Consider the following 21411-nt stretch of genomic DNA (forward strand, 5'->3'; position numbering starts at 1 on the left):
TCCTGAAAGCAACCATCCACCACTGTGGGCGGGGCTTGGGGGGCAGGGTCTGGGGTTGGGGTGGTGGCCAGGAGCAAAGCACATGGAGCCAGGGACCAGGAGAGCTGACGGCTGCCTCACGGCTGCAAACCAACTTTCCCTGCCTCCACTTACCAAGCTTTGGAACAGACCCCATGATCCCTGCCCATCCACCTCCAGATGCTTTGCAAGCATCAGATGGAAAGATTTTCCTGTTATATAATAAGGCTACTGACACCCACGCCTTTTGTGATTCAAGCCAGCACAAGTCTGTGCTGTCTTTTTGATCCTGAGTGTTTTTTGCACACAGCAGGCATTCAATAAGTGCACCCTGGTTTGTTTGGGCAAAATTAAGCCATATTATGCTCCACAGGTGACCTGTCTGTTGGAGACGAAATTGACTCAGAAACAAGATTGGATTCATCCCGAGGGTCCTTGAGGGCACTGCAAGAGCTCAGGACCCCCCAAGAAAGGATCTGCTTGCCAGCCTGGGGGGCAGACCGCGCTCTAATCCTCTGTTGAAAAAGCCTGGTCCAGCTTCAGAGAAATGTTTGGGGAAGGGATCTGGGCCTGTCCCAGAGGGGTCTGACAAGGGTGCCGCTCAGGGAAGTGGTGTCGAGGAGCACGGGAGCGCTGGCGGCAGCTGGCAGGCAGCCGGGCAGGAGGCCTCTCCCTCAGCCGGGCTAGAAAGTGCCTCCTTCCCAGTGGGAGAAGACAGGGCTGGTGTTCCGGCTTGTGAGCATAAGGTCACATGTGGATGGCTGTCAGCTCTGTGTCAGCTTTTGCAGCAGGCCGGGAAGAAACAAGAGTAGATGAACGAAAGGAAAACACAAAGATCCCCGGGTCCTGCTTTCGTTCCCTCTTGATTAACTGGCAGCTTTTAGAGAGTTTGAAGCTCATCCCACGGTTAAGGTGGAAAGAGAACTGGGGGTTCCGGCCAGGTGGCAAATTCGGGGCTCTGTCCCCCACAGGTGGTGTAGCCACAGACACGCTCCCTATTTCTTTGCCCGGCCTGTGGTTAAACACCCTGACTGGCAGCCTGCAGAAGGTTCAGAGATGACATGTGCATACAGCAGGCACTCAATCCATGCAGAGACTTGCTGGAGAAAAGCCTGGAACAGACAAGAAAAACTGCCTGTGAGGGCTCTGACTTTCAAATTGTGCTGTAGGGCCAGGCCAGCTGGAGATGGCTAGGCTCTGCCCTTGGGAAGTCTGAGCAAGTCCTCGTTAAGGAGGAGTGTCCCGACCGAGTCAGAAGGTGCTGTGTTAGAAAAATTGTTCCGTTGAGGATTAATGAGAAAGCGTCGGGATTATGCTGAGATGTTTATTTCTTTACGTCTTGCTCACCCAAGGGCATGCATCATCTGTTACGTGCTGCTTACTTGGTGGCTAACAAGTGCTGCTTAAAATACAGTGAGTTACACATACACACACACACACACACACACACACACACACCCCAGCTGGAGCCCCAGGGAGTCACAGCTACTCCTGCAGGCCAGACCTTCACACACACAGCTCTAGCAACGGCAGGGGGCTCTTCAGGCAGCCACTTTTGCTGTTTGTCAAACACACCGTCAGTTCCTTAAGTGAACTTATGAACTAAAATGAGGGGTGCTGATACACATGCCCAGTGGCAACAGGGAATATCTGCCCCTACTACTCCAACGGAGAGAAAGTGCAGGGACAGGGAGGCTGCCATCATACTCCAAGTCTGACTTGGCTACCAAGGAGCTGTGTGACTGTGGGCTAACCCCTCACCCTCTCTGTGCCTTCTTCTTCTTATCTGTAAATGAGGCTAATGAGAATATTTCTCTCCTTGCGGTGCTGGGAGAACTTCTTGAGCTACCAGACATAAAGACCGGAGCACAAGGCCTAGCACATAGTTTGGAGCCTAGCACTGGCTAAATAATAGTTTAATAAGCTACTGTCTATCTTAGTGTTAGTGGTGTTAGTACCATGTTTCCCTGAAAATAAAACAAGGTCTTATATTTATTTTTCCTCAATAAGACACCCTAGGCCTTATTTTCAGGGTTTGTGTTATTTTTTTTTTAAGTACGGTACAACAATCTACATTTATTCAAATATAGTTAAGTCGTCTTCTTCTGGAACATCACCAAACCCCGAATTCCATCCTGAATTTCTTGTGACTCTATTTCCTAGAACCATTGGCCCCAATCTCTCACGTCGAGCAATAGAGCTCTCATGGGGCAGATGAGAAGGGCTGCTCGTCTTCTTTACCGCTTGGTGACGAAATGCATGGGTTGTGCAGATGCGCTGCGTAGCCACGCCCATCACTAGGTTTTATTTTCGGGGTAGGGCTTCTATTGCACAAATGCTTAGAAATCCTGCTAGGGCTTATTTTATGGGTAGGTCTTATTTCCAGGGAAACAAGTAGTTGTTGGTGGTGATACCTTTATTTTCACTGCTTTAAGATGATGCATGTTCTGGAAAGAACTTTCAAACTCAGGGATTATGAGCTTAATGTTTTCCTTCCAACTCAAGAGTCTACAAAGATGCAATGGGCTAGGGAAATGGGCGGGGCGTGTGTCTGGGGATCGCAGAACCCTTTGCCCAGGCCCTTCCCATCTCGGCTCCTCAGAGGTTTGGAGCAAGGGGAATGGGGCTCGTTCCTCTTCGACAGGTGTGTTGGCTGAATTTGCTGGTGGAGGGCAGAGTCCCTGGTGCCGGGCGCGGGTGGGAGGGAAGACGCCACTGGCACAAGGGATGGAGGTGGAGCTCCTGCCTCTTCCTTGCAGGCAGCAGACTGGGGGTGGCCGGGGAGAAAATCTGGTGGGTGTGTGGGGCGGGAGGAACACGAGACAGAGTGAAGGACACGTTCAGCGGGGGTGCTAAGCCCTGAATCCCCAGCCAGTAGCATGAGAATGAGGGTGCAGAGAATGGAAACAACCGGCTTGGATAAATTCAGCATTCTGTTTAGCCACTCAACCAACAAGCACGGACAGCACCAGAACTCTCCACTTCACAGAGCATGTCTCGCCTGCCTGGCTTGTCCAGAGCTGGCTGTATCAACGGGGATGGCCATCATTCCAGTCTCAGCACTGAGGAGATGGTGGCTCTTGCCAAAGTCCCCATGGCAAGTGTGGGGGCCAGCGCAGACCTGGCCCGCAACCCCAATCTCACCTGCTGTACCTTCTGTGCATAATCGACTTCCTACCAGCCCCATGACCCCTGCCAGGAGGAGACACACAGAAACCAGCAAAGGCATCTGCACAAATGACCACCTAGCAGGTAGGAAGGGAGAAGGCCAGGAGAAAGCCACAGAAGAGGGCTGGTGACTTGGAAAAAAGGTCTTAGAGTGTGGGATCTAGGGCACCTGGCTTCGTGGGAGAGGGGTTCTGAACCTGGCTTTGAAGGGGAGAGGGGGGCACCCCAAGGACAAGGCTCAGGGTGCCACCGTGGGGAGCTGTACGTGTGTCTCAGCCTGGCTGGGGTGGGGGCCTGGGAGGTGCATTTGGGGCCAGGCTTAGAGACCCGGGTCTGCTCATGGGAACAAAGTCAGCCCAAGGACGTGGCACCTTATCCAACAGATGGGAGGTACTGAAGACCCTCAGCAGGAGGAAGCTCCCTCTGGCAAGGATGAGGAAAGGAAAATGGACCAGGAAGCACAACAACACAGCCCCCCAGGTGAGAAGCACCTGCAGTGGTCCAGGGAGGAAAGCTGGCTTGGCCAAGGGCTGCCGCAGTGGCGTGGGAATTTGGAGATGGACATTTCCATGTCAAGAAATACCCCACCCAACTAGGGTCTCCGAGTGGAAACTACCCCCAGATTAAGGAAAATCCCATGAGCTACACTGCTACGTGACAGGTGAGCAGGCACAGCATGGTGGCTGAAAGCAAGCATGCCCAACCACAGAGCTTCAAATGTCCCCTGCCACTTGTGCCCTGTGTGACTTGGGCAAGTGGCCTGGCCCTGGGCCCTCAGTTCCCTCACCTGTAGAATGACAATGATGATAGCTGTACTTGTCACATTAGTATACATATAACACACATAAAGTGCTGGGAGCAGTGCCTGGTCCTTCATGAGTGCCCAATAAATGTCAAGTTACACAATGATTACTATTTGTCATGTCTGCAAAGCTGTTTGCCCACATTAGCCCATCCAATGTTCAAAATAAACCAGCGGGGCAGGAATTATGGAGCAATATGCAATAGACTTCAGATATACAAATAGACTCAGAGTCACGGCTTTCCTGGGACATCCAGGCAGGACCTAGAAGAGATAGGACTGGAAGTCAGAGCCCGCTGGGCAACCCATGGCCACCCCTGCGGCAGATGAAGAGCCTGCCAGCTGCTCTCAGCCCTGCAGCTGCGGTGCAGAGGCACCTGGGAGGGCCGGTCCTCCCGACTCCCCGTTTGACATCCATCCTGTCTGATTGTGAGCCGGGGGCCGCTGCTTGCTGCTCGAGAGCACAGACTCAGGGAAGCCTTTTCCAACATCACTTGTTAATCTCTCCAACACACTGGAGCGTCTGGCTGGGCGGGCAAAACTACAGTGTTAACTTTAATTAACACTGAGATGCACCCTGCTTTGCTTGAAATGTTCTCTGAGCAGGTGAGGGATTGCAGCCTTTTAAGAAGTCTCCAGCAAGAACCCTTCGGGAGGCCTGATAAGGTGCCTAAATTTAAATAAACCAATGTCCACAGGATTCTTAAAAGAAAGAAGGGGGAGTTGGGAGTGGGAGTCAGGGAAGAGGGGAGGTAGAAATGGTGTCACTGAGGAACTGCCTGCCATGGAATAAAAGAGCAGTAGGCCAGCAGGCAGCTGTTTCCAGGACCCACAAACGTGTCTGCGAGTAAGCTGCATGCAGAGGAGTTGGGTGACTGAGCGAGGAGGATGCGCCCCCAAACACTGCTGGCAGGGAGGGGAGCAGAGTGGAGAGCTGAGGCCCTGGCCCGAGGGAGTGAGCCCCAAGGAAGAGCAGGTGGGAGCCGGGTAGCCCGTTCAAACCCCAGCTCTGCCACTTAATGTTACTTCGCCTCCCCAGGCCTCCCTTGCTTCATCTGAAAAAGGGGCTTACTTGTAGTTTCTTCTCCTGAGCGTGGAGATGAGGCTTAGCTATGTTGGGAAAGAGCTGGGAAAGAGCTCGGCAGGGAGCCCGGCACTATGGTGGCCAGCACTGTTATGGAGACCCGAGGGAAGGTTAACACCTCCAACCTCCCTCTAACCTCCCTGTGGCTTCACGCTGCTCTCCACAAGGGATCCAGGGAGCGGAGGCAGCTTCTGCAGCGAAGCGTAGCAGCCTGCACGCTCCTCCCTAGAATGGCCATGAGCACCACTTACTTTTCCTGATCAAAATTAACAAAAGTGAACTCCGCCTCCGAGGGCCAACAGACATCAGTCCTCAATAAGAGGCCGAACAGACTCCCCTTCTGCAGAAGACATTGCACCTCCTGCAGCGTCTGGCAGGAGGCAGTCTGCCGATGGCCCGGCCCACCCTGCGTGTGCTGGGGTGCGGTGAGCTCTGTCAGCCTGAGCAACGCCGGTGGACATCCCAGGGCCGAATCCCGGGCACCGGGACACATCAACGGGCGGCTCCAGCCACTCTTAGTCCATTTGAGCTACTATAACAAAATATCACAGTCTGGGTAACCGACAAACAACAGAAATCTATTTCTCACGGTCCTGGAGGCTGGGAAGTCCAAGGTCAAGGCTCCAGCAGGTCTGGGGTCTGGTGAGGGCGGCCTCTGCTCTCTGCTCCTGTGCGGTGAGGCTGCATCCTCCCGAGGGGGCGAACGCTGTGTCCCCACAAGGTGGGAGGGGACAGAAGCGGCGGCCCACCCCCTCAAGCCCTTTCTTTCACAAGGCACTAACCCATTGGAGCCCTCACTGCCCAATCACCACCTAAAGCCCCCCCCTCCCCTTCACACTGTTGCTTTGGGGGTTGAGTTCCAGCATCAATGTTGCAGGAAGCACAGACATTCAAACCATAGGAGGACCCCGTGCCCAGGCGCCTCCTGCCTTCTGGTGTTGAATGACCTTCACGCTGCCTGCAGCCCTGATTAGACGGGGCATTCTCTGAGGCCAGCAGCCCTGGTGACTGACAACCTTGGAGCAGAGAGGGACCTGTGACCAGTGTTTTTGCCATCCATCACAGAAGGAGACATGATTAGCCAGTGCCACTGACAGGTGAGGAGCAGTGAAATCATGTGACTTCCCAAGTCACACACGACCAGAGAGAGGCTAAAGAGAACGTGGAGCAGGATTTTCTGACTGCGATTCCAGGATTTTTCCCATCTCTCCGTGCAGTAAGGGTGCCTATGTTCCTACCCACTCAACCGGAATTCTGTAGGCCAAGAGACAGGAAATAATGCAACATCATAGCAGGCGCCGTCTACCCGGCCAGGCTCCGCACACGCAGGGCCTGTCTAATTCTCCCAGCTCCAGGCAGGAAAGGTCACTGTTCCCAGTTTACAGATGAGGAAACTGAGCTTCAGGAAGACACTGATGTGCTTGAGTCACCCAGCCGGTTTCAAACTCGGGATTCAGACCGAGGTCTGTCTGACTCTGCATCTCAAGCCCCTAATCGCCGTGCTGTGCTGAACCCCAAAGCAGAGCTCAGAGGGAGGACACTGGCCACCACTCACCCCTCCCTGAGGGTCACACAACGTGTAAGCAGCACTGTCAAAAACAAAGAGGTCCAGGTCCCCTCCTCTCCTGTCTCCTCTCCCCATGAAGGGCCCTCGGGTGACTCTGCGGTCCCCAAGCAGGAAGCCATCAGCAGGCTGGGCCACCCGCCAGAGGCTGGCGAATTGCTTTGCTTTTCCTAAGGAGGCCTCTCCAGGGAGCTGCTGGGGCAGCCCCACACGCGTTCCCTGAGGCGCAGACTACCCACGTGGCATCAGAATGGCTTCCCTGAGCTCTCGTCACATTCCAAACCTTCCATGTTTGTTATCTCCTTTAATTCCTCCTGAAATCCCAGGAGTGGGATCTGTGTTACAGATGAGGAAACTGAGGCTCAGAAACCGGTCCTGGAGCCCAGGTGTGACCTAGGCTCTGGGCTCTCCGCTGCCGGCCTTCCAACACTAACCCCCCAGTGGCCTAGGGCCTCCGGGAGATTCTGCCCCCTTCGACAGGGAAGGGGCAGGAGCCCCAAGAACTACGCAAGGGAGCGACAGCGAAGGGTAGGGAATTAGGCGGTCAGAGGGACGGGCTCCAAATCACAGTGACCTCTGTCCCGCTGCCTTCCCTCCACGGGCCAGGCCGTACCAGGCACAGGGAGGAGTCCTCATGAACATACTTCACGAGCACTTCTGAAAGAGGAAATATACCTCCTCTGCCGGCTGTGGAAACTGAGGACCAGAGAGGTTAAGGGGTTTGCCCAAGGAGAGACAGCTCAGGAGTGGCCGGGCGGGGCTGCACGCCCAGGTCTGTGCCGCTGCGTCGCGAGGGGTAAGTGTAAACACACCGCTGGAAGACAAGGGGTCTCTCCTGCCCTGCGTGCCTTTTGGGGGAAGGCGCGGATAGCTTTCGCTCTGGACTATTGTCCTTCCAAAGACGTCTGTACGGTGGACAGCCCCGACGGATGAGACGGCGCCCCCGCTGGGGCAGAGGGCACGCGGGTCTCCAGAGCGGGACAATAAAGGTGACAGCTCTCCCTCGGAGGCAAAGGCTGGGCAGGCGTAACTGCAGCGTCCTCTACAAGACCGGGGCTCCGAGGCAGAGCTTCCTCAGCTGCAGCACAATCGCGCCGCGTGCCCTGAAGCTGCCCGGCCCCCTCGTGGGACTCGCAGAGCAGGGGCACCGATGTGAGCACGGAACTCAAGCTGCCTGCTGCGGCGTGAGGAACAAAGCCCTCTGACTCCAATGCGGGAGTCTCCTGTGTTCCGTCGGCATCTTTGAAATCGCAGCACGCTCACTTGAAAGCCGGCTAAAATTCCAGACCCTTCATGGCTCCTGACACATCTGTGCCAAGGTTCAAAAATATCAGCTGCACGAGCTCTGGGGAAGAGACGTGGCTGAGCAGCAGCTCTCCGGAAGGGGAGCCCTCCCATCAGAAGGAGTCTAAGTAAGGCTCAGCTTTATGCAAGGCAAGATTCGTCTCTCACTGGCCACATCAATGAGTGTATCAGGACTAGATCCAAGGAGGTGATAGAGCTTCCTCGAGTATCACATTCTGTTCTGAGAAAACTGTTTCATAAGAATATTGACAGACCGGAACCTGACCTGGTGAAGATTCCCGACAGAACATGCACTTGGGAATATAGTTGAAGGGAGTGGCCACATTTTTTCCAAAAACAGGAAGATGCAGAGGGAGGGTATTTATGGTAACTACTGGCATTTATGTGGTTCTGCAGAGTTTGTGCCTTTATATCTATCATCTCACATGATTCTCACCCACCCTATAGCTAGTTATTACTGTTCCCATTTAACAACCAAAAAACTGAGGCCCCAAGAAAGTAAGCACCTTGCTCCGAGGCATGCGTGGCAGAGCCCGGCCCGGAGCTGGGGCCTCCTGCTTTCCCACCTAGGGGGCTCCCCACAGCCCCGGGCAGCCCCGGGACACGTGCCAGCAGGGTCAGACCTGTTTCTAGGACCATGGACAGAGTTACAGAGAAGAAGACTGTTGACTGAAGAAGGGAAGGTTGTACTGAACAATTCCAACTTATCGCCCATTCACGAGGTGCCACGTGACCACATTTAAGCCTCCAAATCCCAAGGCTCTTGCAACTCGTCCCAACTACCACCCCCGCACGCACAGCTGAGTGTGCCGGGGCTGGGAGCGGTGAACTACTGACTTCCCGGGCAGCGGCAAGGCCACGTGTGAGCCCAGGGCGACCCGACTCCGATGGAAGTCGCTGTTTGGGGAGGTGGTGGGTCCCCAGCGCCGAAGATACGACACAGTGGGTGACTCGCCCTTCACAAGGAGTGTGGGGAGGGACCGGGCACGTGACAGCCCGTGGTTCTACATGGGTGGCTCCCCAGGGTCCTAGAGCAGAGCAGACAGGCGGCAGAACTCACACCCGGCTACCAGGTCGGGCTCATTACGCCCACGGCAGGGGCATTTATCTGGCACCCACCACGGGCCAGGCCCCGGGGCTCTAAGGAGAGCACAGCTTCCTCCATTAGCCTCTGAGGGTCTCCTGGACACAGGGGAGGCAGACGCACTTGTAAAGACAGAAGCGACACACAGGCTTGAGTGGCACGGTGCAGGCGTGTGCCACCCGCCCGGGGTGCTCTCCCACACGGCCTGGCGACCGGGAGGACATCCCTGCTTGTATTGGCACTTCCTCCTCTGACGGGCTGCTGGGGACCCACAAGGTGAACTGGCTGGGCGTGCTCCCATAACAGTGCTCCACAGCACTGGGAGGCTTGCGGGTGGCAGGTGGCCAGGAGGAGACGGAAGGGGCCAGGGGCCACCATGGAGTGGGGCTCTGCTCCCCCCAGGAGACCACCACCTGCTGTCGGGGCTCAGTCTGGGATTTCTAGGTACCCGGAAGAGGGGGGTGCCTGCTGAGCCACGCTGGGCCTGGCTGGCCAGGGCCGTCCACTTCCAGGGTTGCGTGTGTGCCCAGCTCCTGCTCACCCTCTGCCGCCTTCCCGACGGATTCATCAGAGTCAACATGTCCCGGCACCCCTCTGGGTGGCTGCAGAGACACAGAGAGAGTGGACAGCAGGGCTGTACGGTGTCCCCCATCCTCAGCTCCCTCTCATGGGAGGTGACCAGGCGTCAGGATGAGGCACCCTCAGGAGAGCGGGGACATTAGTGCCTGTTCCTCAGAGTCCCCTGGGCCCAGAATACCACCTGACCCGCACATGGTGCCAGTCAACATCTGAGAATGACTGGCGTGGGGGAGGGGCTGATTCTGGAAACCGTTTCAACCGTCCCTGCTCATTTTTAAAGAGCAAGAAAAATACTAGCAAAACAAAAAGTGTGTGCACAGACTCTGCAACAGCATTTCTGTCTCCCCCGGGGGGATCGTAAAAAGCCCTTCTGAATCCCAGATGCCTCTGAGCAGAGTGACCCACCGTCCAGGTCTTCCTGGGGCTGTCTCAGTCTCGGCGCTGAGAGTCCCCAGCCTGGGAGGCCCCGAAGGTCTCGGCAAACCAGGGTGGTTGGTCACCTTACCTCCGAGTCACCATTTTGACAGTGAAGCCCAGAGGTTTCGAATACAAGCCCCAAGTCTATCTGCTGTGAGACCTTGGGCAGGTGTCTTAACCTCTCTGGGCTCCATGCTCCTGTCAGTGAACTGGGACTGATCCCAGGTGGGCCCAGGACTGTCCAGAGGGTGAAACAAATGCTGCTGGCAAAGCTCGTAGTGCCAGGCCTGGTGCCTGGCACACCCTGCAGGGGACGAGGGACGGGTGTTTGAAGGACAGGATGTGGGTGGGGGTGGGGCCCCGGTGCTGTCCGGAAACAGTGGCCTTGGGGACAGCTATAATCCACTTCCAAAGAGGAGGTGCCCAGCGAGCTGGTGCGAGCTGTGGTTTTCTACCCAGTTTCTCTAGTGCTTTCACTGACTCTGCTCTCCCTGCGTTCATCTGTTAAATATTTACTGGGTCTAGCCCCAGGCTGGGCAGCAGCAATTCCCACATAAATGAGATGAGAACCAGAACCTTTGCCCTCAGGGAACGTCAGACAGGAGGGATGCTCTGAGGAGAGCTGGACAGAGCTAGGCAGAGAGGAGCCTCCGGTGGGGAGCAAGCTTCCCTTCCACCCGCACCCCTGCCGGGTCTCTCAGCCTCCTGTGGGCTCCCTCCCACCTCCAGCACCAGCCTGTCTGAGCCACAATCCACTCTGCCCACACAGGCTCCAGAGAGGGTGGGCTGGAGAGGGCTGTGCCACACCATCTGGGGCTCCAATCTCCCTCCACCTGCACCCCAAACACTGAGATCCATCAGCCGTGACTCAGCTGGCACCTGGCTCTGGGCTCAGACCTAACCTTGACCCCAGTTTAGCCTCTTCCCACCTGGATGGCTTTGGGCAAGACCCTAGGGCTCTCTGAACCTCGGTATCCTCTTCTCTGACAAGGGCGTGCAGACAGTACCACCCTCATAGCATGGTTGGGCAGCACACAGCCTGGGGCTCAGCAGGTGCTCAAATCCATCTACACCCGCTGTCCCCTTCTCCCTCCACCTGAGGCTGGGGCTCCTGCCCCACTAGTCTCAAGCCTGAGAATGAAGCTCTGTGTGTCAGGCCTGCTCTCATGGCGTCGGGGGAGGATGACGAAGATGACGAAGGCTGGCAGCAGCTTCTTTCTGGCTTCCCCACACTCCCCAGCACAGCCTGCCTGCACGGCTGGCCGGGCTGGCCTGATTGATGTGGTTGTTTGAATGCGCACGGGGCCCAGGTGGGGCTTCCACGGGAGGGAAGAGGATTGGCAGGAAGTCAGAGAGGAGGCAGGAGGCGCAGGCACTGCGACTCTGCTGACTGAGAGAGGCGGGGCGCGGGGCCCCCAAAAGAGCACATTCCTCAAGCCCTCTCTCAGGTCTCCCTCGAAGCCACTGGAAGCCACTGCATTTCTGATCGGCTTCCAAAACTTTGTGCACAGGAGATGGACGAGGAGTCCGGTGGGAATGAGCAGGGCTGCGGGCTGAACAGGGGCTGCACCTGGGCGGCCTCGGGCCGGGACCGCCTGCTGCCCCACCCCAGCCCTCGCTTTCATCCTTGTGGGGAACGAGGCTTCCTCGGGTCCAGGTGCGGGGACAGAGGCCTAAAGAGACCCAGCTCTGCTCACAAGCTGCCTGACTTCTGGCTGCCGGCACACAGACCGGCTCCCTCAGTGTCTCAGGGACCCTCCTGTCACAGGACACATGAAGGAGCCCCAGGTGGCAAGGGCGGGCCAGAAAAGGATTTGGCCAGTCCGTGCACGGTGCTCGCCAGGCTCACGTGCAAGGTACCTGCAAGGTACGTGCGTGTGTTACGCACATTCCGCGGCATTCAGAAGAGAGAGGGACGGGCCGGACCAAGGTCCCAGAGCTGGGAGGTGGGGACAGTGGTCCAGATTTAGGCTCGAGTGTCGCATTCCTTTTTCCACAACAGACGGAAAGGAGAAAGGGTGGAAATATAGTTGTTAAAAACACAGGCTTAAAAAAAATCCCACTTCTAGCCAAGATGAAGTAATAGGGACTGGATGTAGCTTCTCAACCGAAACCACTGAAAACTTGGACATAATATATGAAAATGGTTTTCCAGACGTTGGAGATCAGGCAGTGAAGGACAATGGCCCTTGAGAGATGGAAATGAAGCCAAGTGAGCCATACGTCTGCTCCAGTTTACTGCCTTTGGGAGGTTTCCAGGCCAGGGAGCAGGGAACTCAGGCAGAGCTCAGTGGACTCCCTGACTTGGAGAAATGGAACCGAGGGTTTGGGGAGCTCAAGGCAGCCAGACGCTGCAGGTCAGCGGACGGAGAGAAGACAGCCGCGCAGAGAGAAAGCCCGGGGGCCTGCAGAGGGCCACTCGCACATTTAACAGAGAAGTGCCGAGTGCACGCATGTGCTGGAACTATCCAAGAAGGGAGAGAATCCCCCAAAAGGATTACAGGGTGTGCCTGACACACAAACAGGGCCAGAAATTGGGCCTGTTTCCACCAGCCATTTTGAAAATCTCATAATTCACGGGGCACTGAGTTGAATAGTCAGAACAGCTTTGCCGCAGTAGTGGGGAATAATTAGGTTAAATACGGCTTGGTCCTGCTTAAATACTAAAAGAAATACTCGCTCCCCCCCCCCAAAAAAAATCAAATGGTTCCTAAATAACTACATTCCAGAACAAAGCTCAAGAATGTTTATAGGAACACAAAAATATCTAGCATCCAGCAAGGTAAAATTCATCACGTTTGGCATCCAGTGAAGAATTATTATGCATGTAAAGCAGCAAGAAAATATAAGCCATATGAGCAGAAAAGGCAATCAATCAAGACCAGCCCAGAATACACGTGGATTTAGAATTAGTAGATGAAGACATTAAAACGGTTGTTATAACTATACTCCATATGTTCAAAAAGCTAGAGGAAAGACAGAACATATTAAAGAGAGAATGGAACAGAAATATTTTTCTAAAAGACCCAAATTAGCTTCTAGAGATGAAAACTATAATGTCTAAGGTTAAAAATACAATGGATGGGATTACTAGATTAGATATTGCAGAAGAAAACCTAGTGAACTTGATAACATGATAATACTAATTATTTAAATGAAACATAAACAGAAAATGCCAAAAAAATGAACAGTGAAACAACTTCAAGCCTCCTAATATATATATATATATATGGAATCTCAAAAGGAGAGGAGAAAGAAAGGGGAACAGAAAAACAATGTAAAGAAATAATAGCAGAAAAATTTCCAAATGTGATACAAAGAATAAACTCATGAACGCAAAATGCTCTCCAAACTCCAAGCACAAGAAGCTTGAAGAAATGACACCAAGGTACAACATAATCAAACTGCTCAAAGCCAGTGATAAAGAGAAAATCTTAAAAGCAGCCAGAGGGCAAAAGGACACATTATGTTCAGAGAACAAAATAAGGATGGCAGTAGACTTCTCACTGGAAGCCAGAAGATATCTTTAAACAAACTGTCAACTTAGAATTCTATGCCCCGTAAAAAAATACTGTTCAAAAATGAAAGCGAAAGAAAAAAAGCCTTTTTTCCCCCAAACATACAAAAGATGAAAGAATACATCACTGGCACTTCTGTATTATTACTAGAAATGTTGAAGTCTTTCAGGCAGAAGGAAAATGATACCGTATAGAAATACGGATCTACACAATGGATTGAAGGGCGCTGGAAATAATAACTGCATGAGAAAATACAAGAGATTTTTTTCTTACTATTTAAATCATTTACAAGAAAACTGACTTTAAACAAAAATAATAACAATGTAGTGTGAGGTCTATAACATACGTACAGGTAAAACAGGTAACAACAATAGCACAAAAACTGAGAGGGGAGACATAGAAGTATACTGTTGTAAAGTTCTTACTCTATGTGCGGTGGTATAATATCACTAGCAGACAGGATGTGATAAGTTAAAGATCTAACCTTTAAATACTAAAGCTGCCACTAAAACAACAAAAGAGTTGTGTTTAATAAGCCAGCAGTGGAGATAACATGGAAAAGTAAAAATTTCTCAATTAACCCAAAATGTGGCAGAAAAGAGGAAAAAAGAGAACAAAGAACAGGCGGGAAAAACAGAAAACAAATATAGAAGGTAGTAGATTTAAATCCAATCATATTAATAATCACATTAAATGTAAATGGTTTAAACACTCCAATTAAAAAGCAGTGGTTGTCAGACTGGATTTTAAAATAGGCTCTTGGAAACTTACATCCCCATAAAAACCTGCAAAACAGATGTTTATAGCAGCTTTATTCATAACTGTCAAAACTTGGAAGCAACCAGGATGTCCTACAGTAAGTGAATGGATTAATAAACTGTGGTACAGCTAAATAATGGAACATTATTCAGCAGTAAAAAGAAATGAGCCATCAAACCCTGAAAAAACTTGGAGGAAACTTCAGTGCATATTACTAAGTGAAAGAAGCCAATCTGGAAAGGCTATACATATTGTATGATACTAATTACATGACACTCTGGAAGAGGCAAAACTATGGAGACAGTAAGAAGATCAGTAATTGCCAGGGGTGGAGGGCAGGAAAAGATAAACAGACGGTGCACAGGGGACTTTGGGGGCAGTGACAATACCCTATGGTGGACACATCATTAGACGTTTGTCTAAGCCCACAGAATGTCCGACACCCAGAGTGAACCCTAATGTAAACTACCGACTTCGGGTGACAATGACGTGTCCATGTGGGTTCATCAGTCACAGCAAACGTGCCACTCTGGTGGGGATGCTGGCGGTGGGAGAGCTGTGTATGTGTGGGGATGGAGGGTCTACGGGAAATCTCCTCTCCATTTTTCTGTGAACCTAAAAATTGTCTAAAAGAAAGCAAAAACAAAAAGTCTTTAAAGAATAGCCTCAAGTGGCACAGAGAGCTGTGCAAAGGACTTTGCCAGCCTAAGCCTCAGTTTACTCACCTGTAAAATGGACCTGAAAGTGCCGATTCCATGGGGCCATTGCAAGGATGTGGTGAGATGTTGTGTATTGTTAAATAAGGGGCTTGCTTGGTACCCCAAACGCATTTGTTAAACGGCAGGGGTCTCAGAGGAGGACAGAGTGCATAGCAGGGCCTCCATAATCCCTTGAGCAGTTAATTGGAGACTTACAATCCACCTCCAGACGCCTGGGTACTCTTAGCTCTGTGAGATTCCATTGTTTCAAGTCTGGCACCTTAAAACACTATCTAGAAATGTGGTCTACAAAAATCACCAGGATTTTTACTTCTTCCTTAATTGCTCATTACACCCCTGCAAAAATGTAGCCTTATACCCTCTGCTGAAGCAAATCTAATTAGAATGATAAAATATTTAAATATCTGCAATGGGAATTGGAAGCACAATGACACAGGCCCTTTGGTTGAAAACATTTGAGATAATAGGCAATTTGTATTTTAATGATGATACTGGTATTAACTGAGTAGCACCTAAATGGACACATAGGTACTACAGTAATAGGGTATTGGGCAGGTGGGAGGGGGGAGGGGGGCAGGTATATACATACATAATGAGTGAGATGTGCACCATCTGGGGGATGGTCATGATGGAGACTCAGACTTTTGGGGGGAGGGGGGGAAATGGGCATTTATTGAAACCTTATAATCTGTACCCCCATAATATGCTGAAATTAAAAAAAAATGCAAATTAACTGTGAGTCTCTCAGGTCTGGGAGTTGGGAGATGGGAAGGGCTGGCGGGGGATTTATTGGTTGCTCAGCTGTGAGCACACTCATACACAGCACCTTCCAGAAGGACAGTCCCAGTGTTAACACGGTGTTCCAGGTGTGACTGTGTCCTCCCACCTAGCAAGGCCAAGGTTCTGAGAGGTGGGCTGAGGGGAGAAGGGGAGCTATTCCCAGCTCTTCAAGCCCAGAAATACTTCTCAGATCTTGATATGATGTTGAACCAAAGGAAACTGCCATTTTGCAGGTCAAAATTGGTCAAATATCAGCAATTTCATATAGTTCAGCCTAATGAAGTCATGGCCTACCTCCTTCTCTCCTGGGCTACAGGAGAGGTTACAGGATACAAGGTTTTTCCAACCTTTACACCACATCTGCCCAGTCTAGAGATAGCACACCAGCAGCCCCAGCATGAACCCAGCCCACACACCTGTTCTGATTGGTCCAGATAGCAGCCAGTCTCCAAACATGGCCACTGTCCACACCAGCCCTCCCTCCTGGAGGTGCACGCTGCCCCCCACACCAAGAGCTGGAATCTGACTCCCCTCCCTTATCTGGGCTGGCCTTAGGAGTTTCTTGACAGAGAGAATGTACTGTTGGTGACATTCTGGGACATCCGGGGCTAGGTCCTAAGAAGCCTGCAGCTTGCACCTGGGACCGTTGGCTCTGGGGGAAGCTAGTGTCATACAGGAAGTGCAGTGCCCCTGAGACCGCCATACTGGGAGGAAGCCCAAGACGCCCGAAGAAACCCTTGCAGGATGAAATCCCAATTGGAGAGTGTGAGGAAGCCTCACACTGGAAGCCTAAACTCCAGCCCTGGCTGCACCAGCTGATGCCACTGGAGCAAAAACAAGCCGTCTAGCCGATTCCTTCCTGAATTCTGGTCCCACAAAATCACGAGCAAAATCAATTATTGCTTTAAGCCACTAAGTAACTGAAATAATAAGCAGTAAGTAACTGCGACAGTCCACATCATGGTCGGATGGTTTGTTAAACATTTCTAATTAGTTTCTAACATGAAAAAAAAATCCAGACTGTGTGTGAAAATCAGAATCTCAGCTTTTCTGAAAACCCAGAAGCACCTGCAGCCCTAGGCCGGCATGTCTGCAGGGCACAAGAAAGGGACTGGAGTTCAGGGGACCCTCCAGGCCAGTCCCGGCTCTCCAGGGCCCCCTAGACCCCACCACATCCTGCTCCACTTTTTGAGGTCACCCGCCGGCCTCAGGCTCCCTGGCCTCATCCCCCTCTGCCTCGCCACCTGCCTCCTCTGCTCCAGCCAAATGGCGACTTGCATCTCCCACCCCAACAGCAGACGCTGTTTCAAGCCCCTCGCCTCTGTGCACGCGGTTCCCTTACTCTTACGTCTGCACGGCAGCCACGCACCCTTCAAACCCAGCTCCGGACAAACCTCCAGAAGCCTTCCCACCCTCTCTCTCACGTGTCGCCCGCAGGGCCTGTGGCACACCCCCTTCCCCCAGCACGCCACGCAGCGAGGGCCCGGCACACAGGAAAGGTTTGACTAATGACCAAACCAACAGTTCCACGACGAAGGCAGTTTTGTCCCCATCCCACAGATGACGAAACCAAGGTTTCCGGAAGTGATCGGATCACCGCCTCTCTAAGCCCAGCGGCCGCTAGCGCAGGGGCCGCGATCCCCATCCTTTATGGGTCTTCGGACCCCGTTATGGGTTGAATTGTGTCCCCTCGAAAGATGCGATGAAGTTCTAACCCTTGGTACCTTTAAATGTGTCCTTATTTGGAAATAAAGTCTCCGAAGATGTGATCAAGTTAAGATGAGGTCATTAGGGGAGGGGACTCCCACCACAGCTCTTGCTGGTGGGGAGCGCAGTACGAGAGTGCAGGAGGGAGGGGAGGTGGCTGTCTTTGGAGCTACCCCAACAGTGACACAAGGATTTGGGGTTCAGTTTTACATCTGTGATCCTCCCCCTCTCTCCAGCCTCCCAGGGGGTCTGGGTGGCCCTTCCCCCCCACCCCCCACTTCTGGCCATAGAGAAACAATGCCCCATTCACTGTTCACAGCCTCAAGGGTCTCCATGGGGGGGGGAGGGAGGGTGCCTCCCGGGTGGGGGAAGGGCAGCTGGGAGCCTCCAGGCTCTGGGGCGAGGAGGGGTCCGCCAGCTGCATCTTCACACCAGGAGGGTACACCCTGTCCCACGCTGTGCAAGCAGCCTCGTGTGCAGTGCCAGGGAGGGCACCTCTGTGCAGGAGGGCTCGCCAATAACTGGTGTCCGCTACGTACATCCACGAGGGGTGCCTTTCTAATGCTTGGCTTCTGAGAGGAAACCTTTCTAGAACGGTTTATGCGCTGTATGGGTCTTAAGACTAAAACAGGAATCACATTTAAGGACGTGGGGAGGGAGAAGCAGCTTGGGCTTTGGAATCCTGTGGATCTGGTTTCATTCACCCAGTCAGTTAATCACGCTGGAGTGCTCTCCCGGCCCCTCCTGTCCTCCAGCTTCTACCCTCTACGGGGCCAGGCCTTCCCAAGCCACCGTTTCAACTGCTAATATACGTGCCACTCCCCTGCTCAATAACCTGCAATGGCTCCCACTGCCTACTGATGACATGGGAGCTTCTCACCCAGCAGTCAGCACCTTCTCCAACCTGGCCCTGGCCTCTCCCTCTCAGCCCTCCTGTGTCCCCGACCCTCCAGCTCTCTGAAGGACTCTGGGCTGCCCACCTCCATGCCGATCCGCCTAGAACACCCTTACTCCCAGAGCCAACAGGGGGAATCTGCTGTAGTTCCAATCCATCTAGAGCCCTCGTTCTCAAAGTCCCGACACTGACAGGTGTTGATGGGGAGGGCACCTGACACCTCGCATCCACTGTCTTTCCCGTGAATATACATCTTGCCTCGTCCTCATCCAATCACCCAAAAAGTACTTGTTGAGGACCTACCAAGTGCCAAGTACCTTGCCCAGCCCAGCACTTGAGCCATTCCCCTCACTGGCCTTGGCCTGGGCCATCATTTCTCCAATTCTCTAAAGCACCCAGAGGAAAAATCTACATCCCTTTCACCTTTGTCCCCCTGCATCCCTGTCCCAGTGCGGGCCACGCACGGAGCTTGGCACGGGCAGGTACTCAACACTTGCTGAACGAGTGGTGGAGCCACTAACACTTCTCTGGGAGCTGCCCCCTGCTGAGAGAAAGACTGTGGTGGGGGGCAGTGACTGCCACACACACCTGGTGGTCCCTGTGCACACCCAGAGCAGGCGCTTAGCACTCACTCTGGCCAAGCACTGCTAAGTGCTGCAGATAAAGGAGTGACAGTTCCCACCATCATGGGGGCGGGGGGAGTGGGACAGACCCAACCCCAGAAAGCAACGCACTGGGCGAGAGGCACAACAGCAGGACCGCCTCCCCGGGGGAGCCGGGGGTCAGAGGGAGATGGACCATTTCAAACCATGTCTGTCCTGTCCCTTGTACTGTGTCTTTCTCAGGATGAAACAGTAAGGTGGAAAAATACTCAGGCCCGGATCGGAAAAACCCAGTTCTCCTTACTAATGGCATGTCCTTGGGCATGTTATTTAATCTCGCTGAAGTTTAGTATCCAAAACTGGACCTATGTCATAGACTTGTAAGGGTTTCCTGTAACAAAGCGCCAAGTGCCCAGCGTCTAGCACACACAGGAGGTGTACTAGGTGCTCAGCAGACCTCAGCACCTGCTCCCCTCGTGTGGTACTTCATGTGTCTGTTCCTTGCAGTTAGCACAGCACTGAGCATGTAGCCAATGCCAAACATCTGTCAAGGGGAATATACTGACCAGGTGGAATTTGGATTGTAAACAAAAGAGAAAAATAGGAACCCAGTCTCTGTGCAGGCTCTGCCAAAGCCCTGTTTATTTTGTTGAGTTACCATAGCAACTCCTGACGCTCCAGACAGCCCCAGGGTTAGCAATGATCAATTTATCTTGTAACCATGGAAACTCCAGTATTTCAGCGGGATCCAGAGGGGGGAGGCAGAGACAGACATTGTGTGCACTCTTCTCCCCTCTAGAAACAAATTCTGGAAAGCCTCCGCAGTTATCATGCGGCCACTGAAAATGGTGTCTGCACGGCAAAATTTATAAGCGTGGGTCTAGAAACAGGCGATGGAAAATCAGGCAAAAAAAGGGCCCGAAACACTCAGCGAGCAATTAGCATTGTTGACAACTTGTTGGGAGGCCGCCAAAGAGCTGGGATCTGGGTTCCTTGGAGCCAACCTGAGGGTTCTGCATCCTTTTATGCCTCTGGTTGGGGACTCGATGCCCACACACAGTCTGGATTTTGCTGTTACTTTTTAAACAGGCTTCCACCACTGGTGAAGTCTGGGGAAGAGGAAAATGTCCCCTCAAACTTCATTCCATGTGAAAGAAAACAGCAGCAAGTGGGGTCCCTGCTATACACCCAGGAGACAGAAGGGAGCCTGGGTGGCCCCCCTTACCTCTCCGCCCCCAACATAAGCGACCCACATAACCAGAGAAGGTGCAAGGTCTGAATTTGGTGCCCTGGGACTTATTCTCCCAAACCAAACGCAGCTCTTGCCTAGAGCCAGGCTGTGTGAGCACTGGGTCTTCCCAAGGGCCACCAAAGCATGAGAAATTGGGTGCTCGTCTTCGTTCTGGCTCAAGAGAGTCAAGGCACAGGAACACAACGACCATGCAAGCCCAGAACTCCAGGGGATTGTTGTGGAACAAAAACCAAGCGGTGAGAGGTCATTTGCTTTTCCTGCCATGGAGCCTGTTCGCGTGGAGGGAAGGGTTGTGGCCGCGCAGGGAACTGCTGGCTAGTTAGCCTCGGCACAAAGCGAACAGGGATAAAACGGCCACTGCACTTCGATGCTCGGCCTGTCACACAACGCGGGGCTTCCCGCTTTCCTCCGGCGGCAGGGGCTATGGTCCCCACCCACAGGGCAGAAAAGTGGTCGGGGGCGTCCCAGGTTGCAAGTGACAAATTACCGGCGCCTGAGGGAAACAGCGTAGAAGAGCTGGGATGTCCACCCCGCCGTGTCCACGCGGGTCTGGGCTGCCCCGGCCTCGGAGGGCCCCGGGACACAGGAAGGGGGATGTCCGGTGGGGGATGGGCCGGGAGGGGGCGACTCGGGCGCCCAGGCTCCTCGCAGCCTCCCTGCACCCCGGGTGGGAAGAGCTCAAGCTGCGGGCGCGAAGGGTGCACCGCCGGCCCCACCCTGGTGCCCCCGACGCGCGCACCAGGTGGGGGTGCCCGGCTTGGGACAAAGGACCAGGACAGGATCCCGGGCGGGCGCCGCTGCCCAGCCGGAGCCCTCCGGGTGCGCGCAGTCCGCGGGGAGGGAAAGACCGCGGCCCCGAATCTCCCCAAACTTGGCGGCCCAGGGCGCGTGGCGAAAGTGCCCGTTACCTGCGCAGCCATAAAGGAGAGATCCATGGTGTCGCTGCCGCCGCCCGCGCTCGAGTCCTCGCTGCTGCTGCTGCTGCTGGTCCAGCCACCTGCACGGCTGCCCGGGAGCGGGCCGAGCAGTGAGCAGGCGCGCCCGGGCCCCTGTGGCGGTGGCGGCCACCTCACCAGCCCTGGCGTGGCAGTGCGTCCCGAGCCTGCACGGCGCCCTGCGGCTGCTCGGGGCCCGGGGCTCCAGACACAGACTGGGCGG

The 21411-nt window shown here is 53.6% G+C and overlaps 1 protein-coding gene across 1 annotated transcript in view; it reads right to left on the bottom strand.

The window, feature by feature from the left end:
* Positions 1–21392, bottom strand: part of C6H14orf132 (chromosome 6 C14orf132 homolog) — a 38922-nt gene extending 17530 nt beyond the window's left edge. The window contains exon 1 of the mRNA XM_012791040.2: positions 21162–21392. Coding sequence (XP_012646494.1) covers positions 21162–21188 — 27 coding nt within the window. The 5' untranslated portion in view covers positions 21189–21392. The remainder of the gene's footprint in view (positions 1–21161) is intronic.
* Between the last annotated feature and the right edge of the window lie 19 nt (positions 21393–21411).

Source organism: Microcebus murinus, chromosome 6 (genome assembly GCF_040939455.1).
Source record: "Microcebus murinus isolate Inina chromosome 6, M.murinus_Inina_mat1.0, whole genome shotgun sequence".
NCBI lineage: Eukaryota > Metazoa > Chordata > Mammalia > Primates > Cheirogaleidae > Microcebus > Microcebus murinus.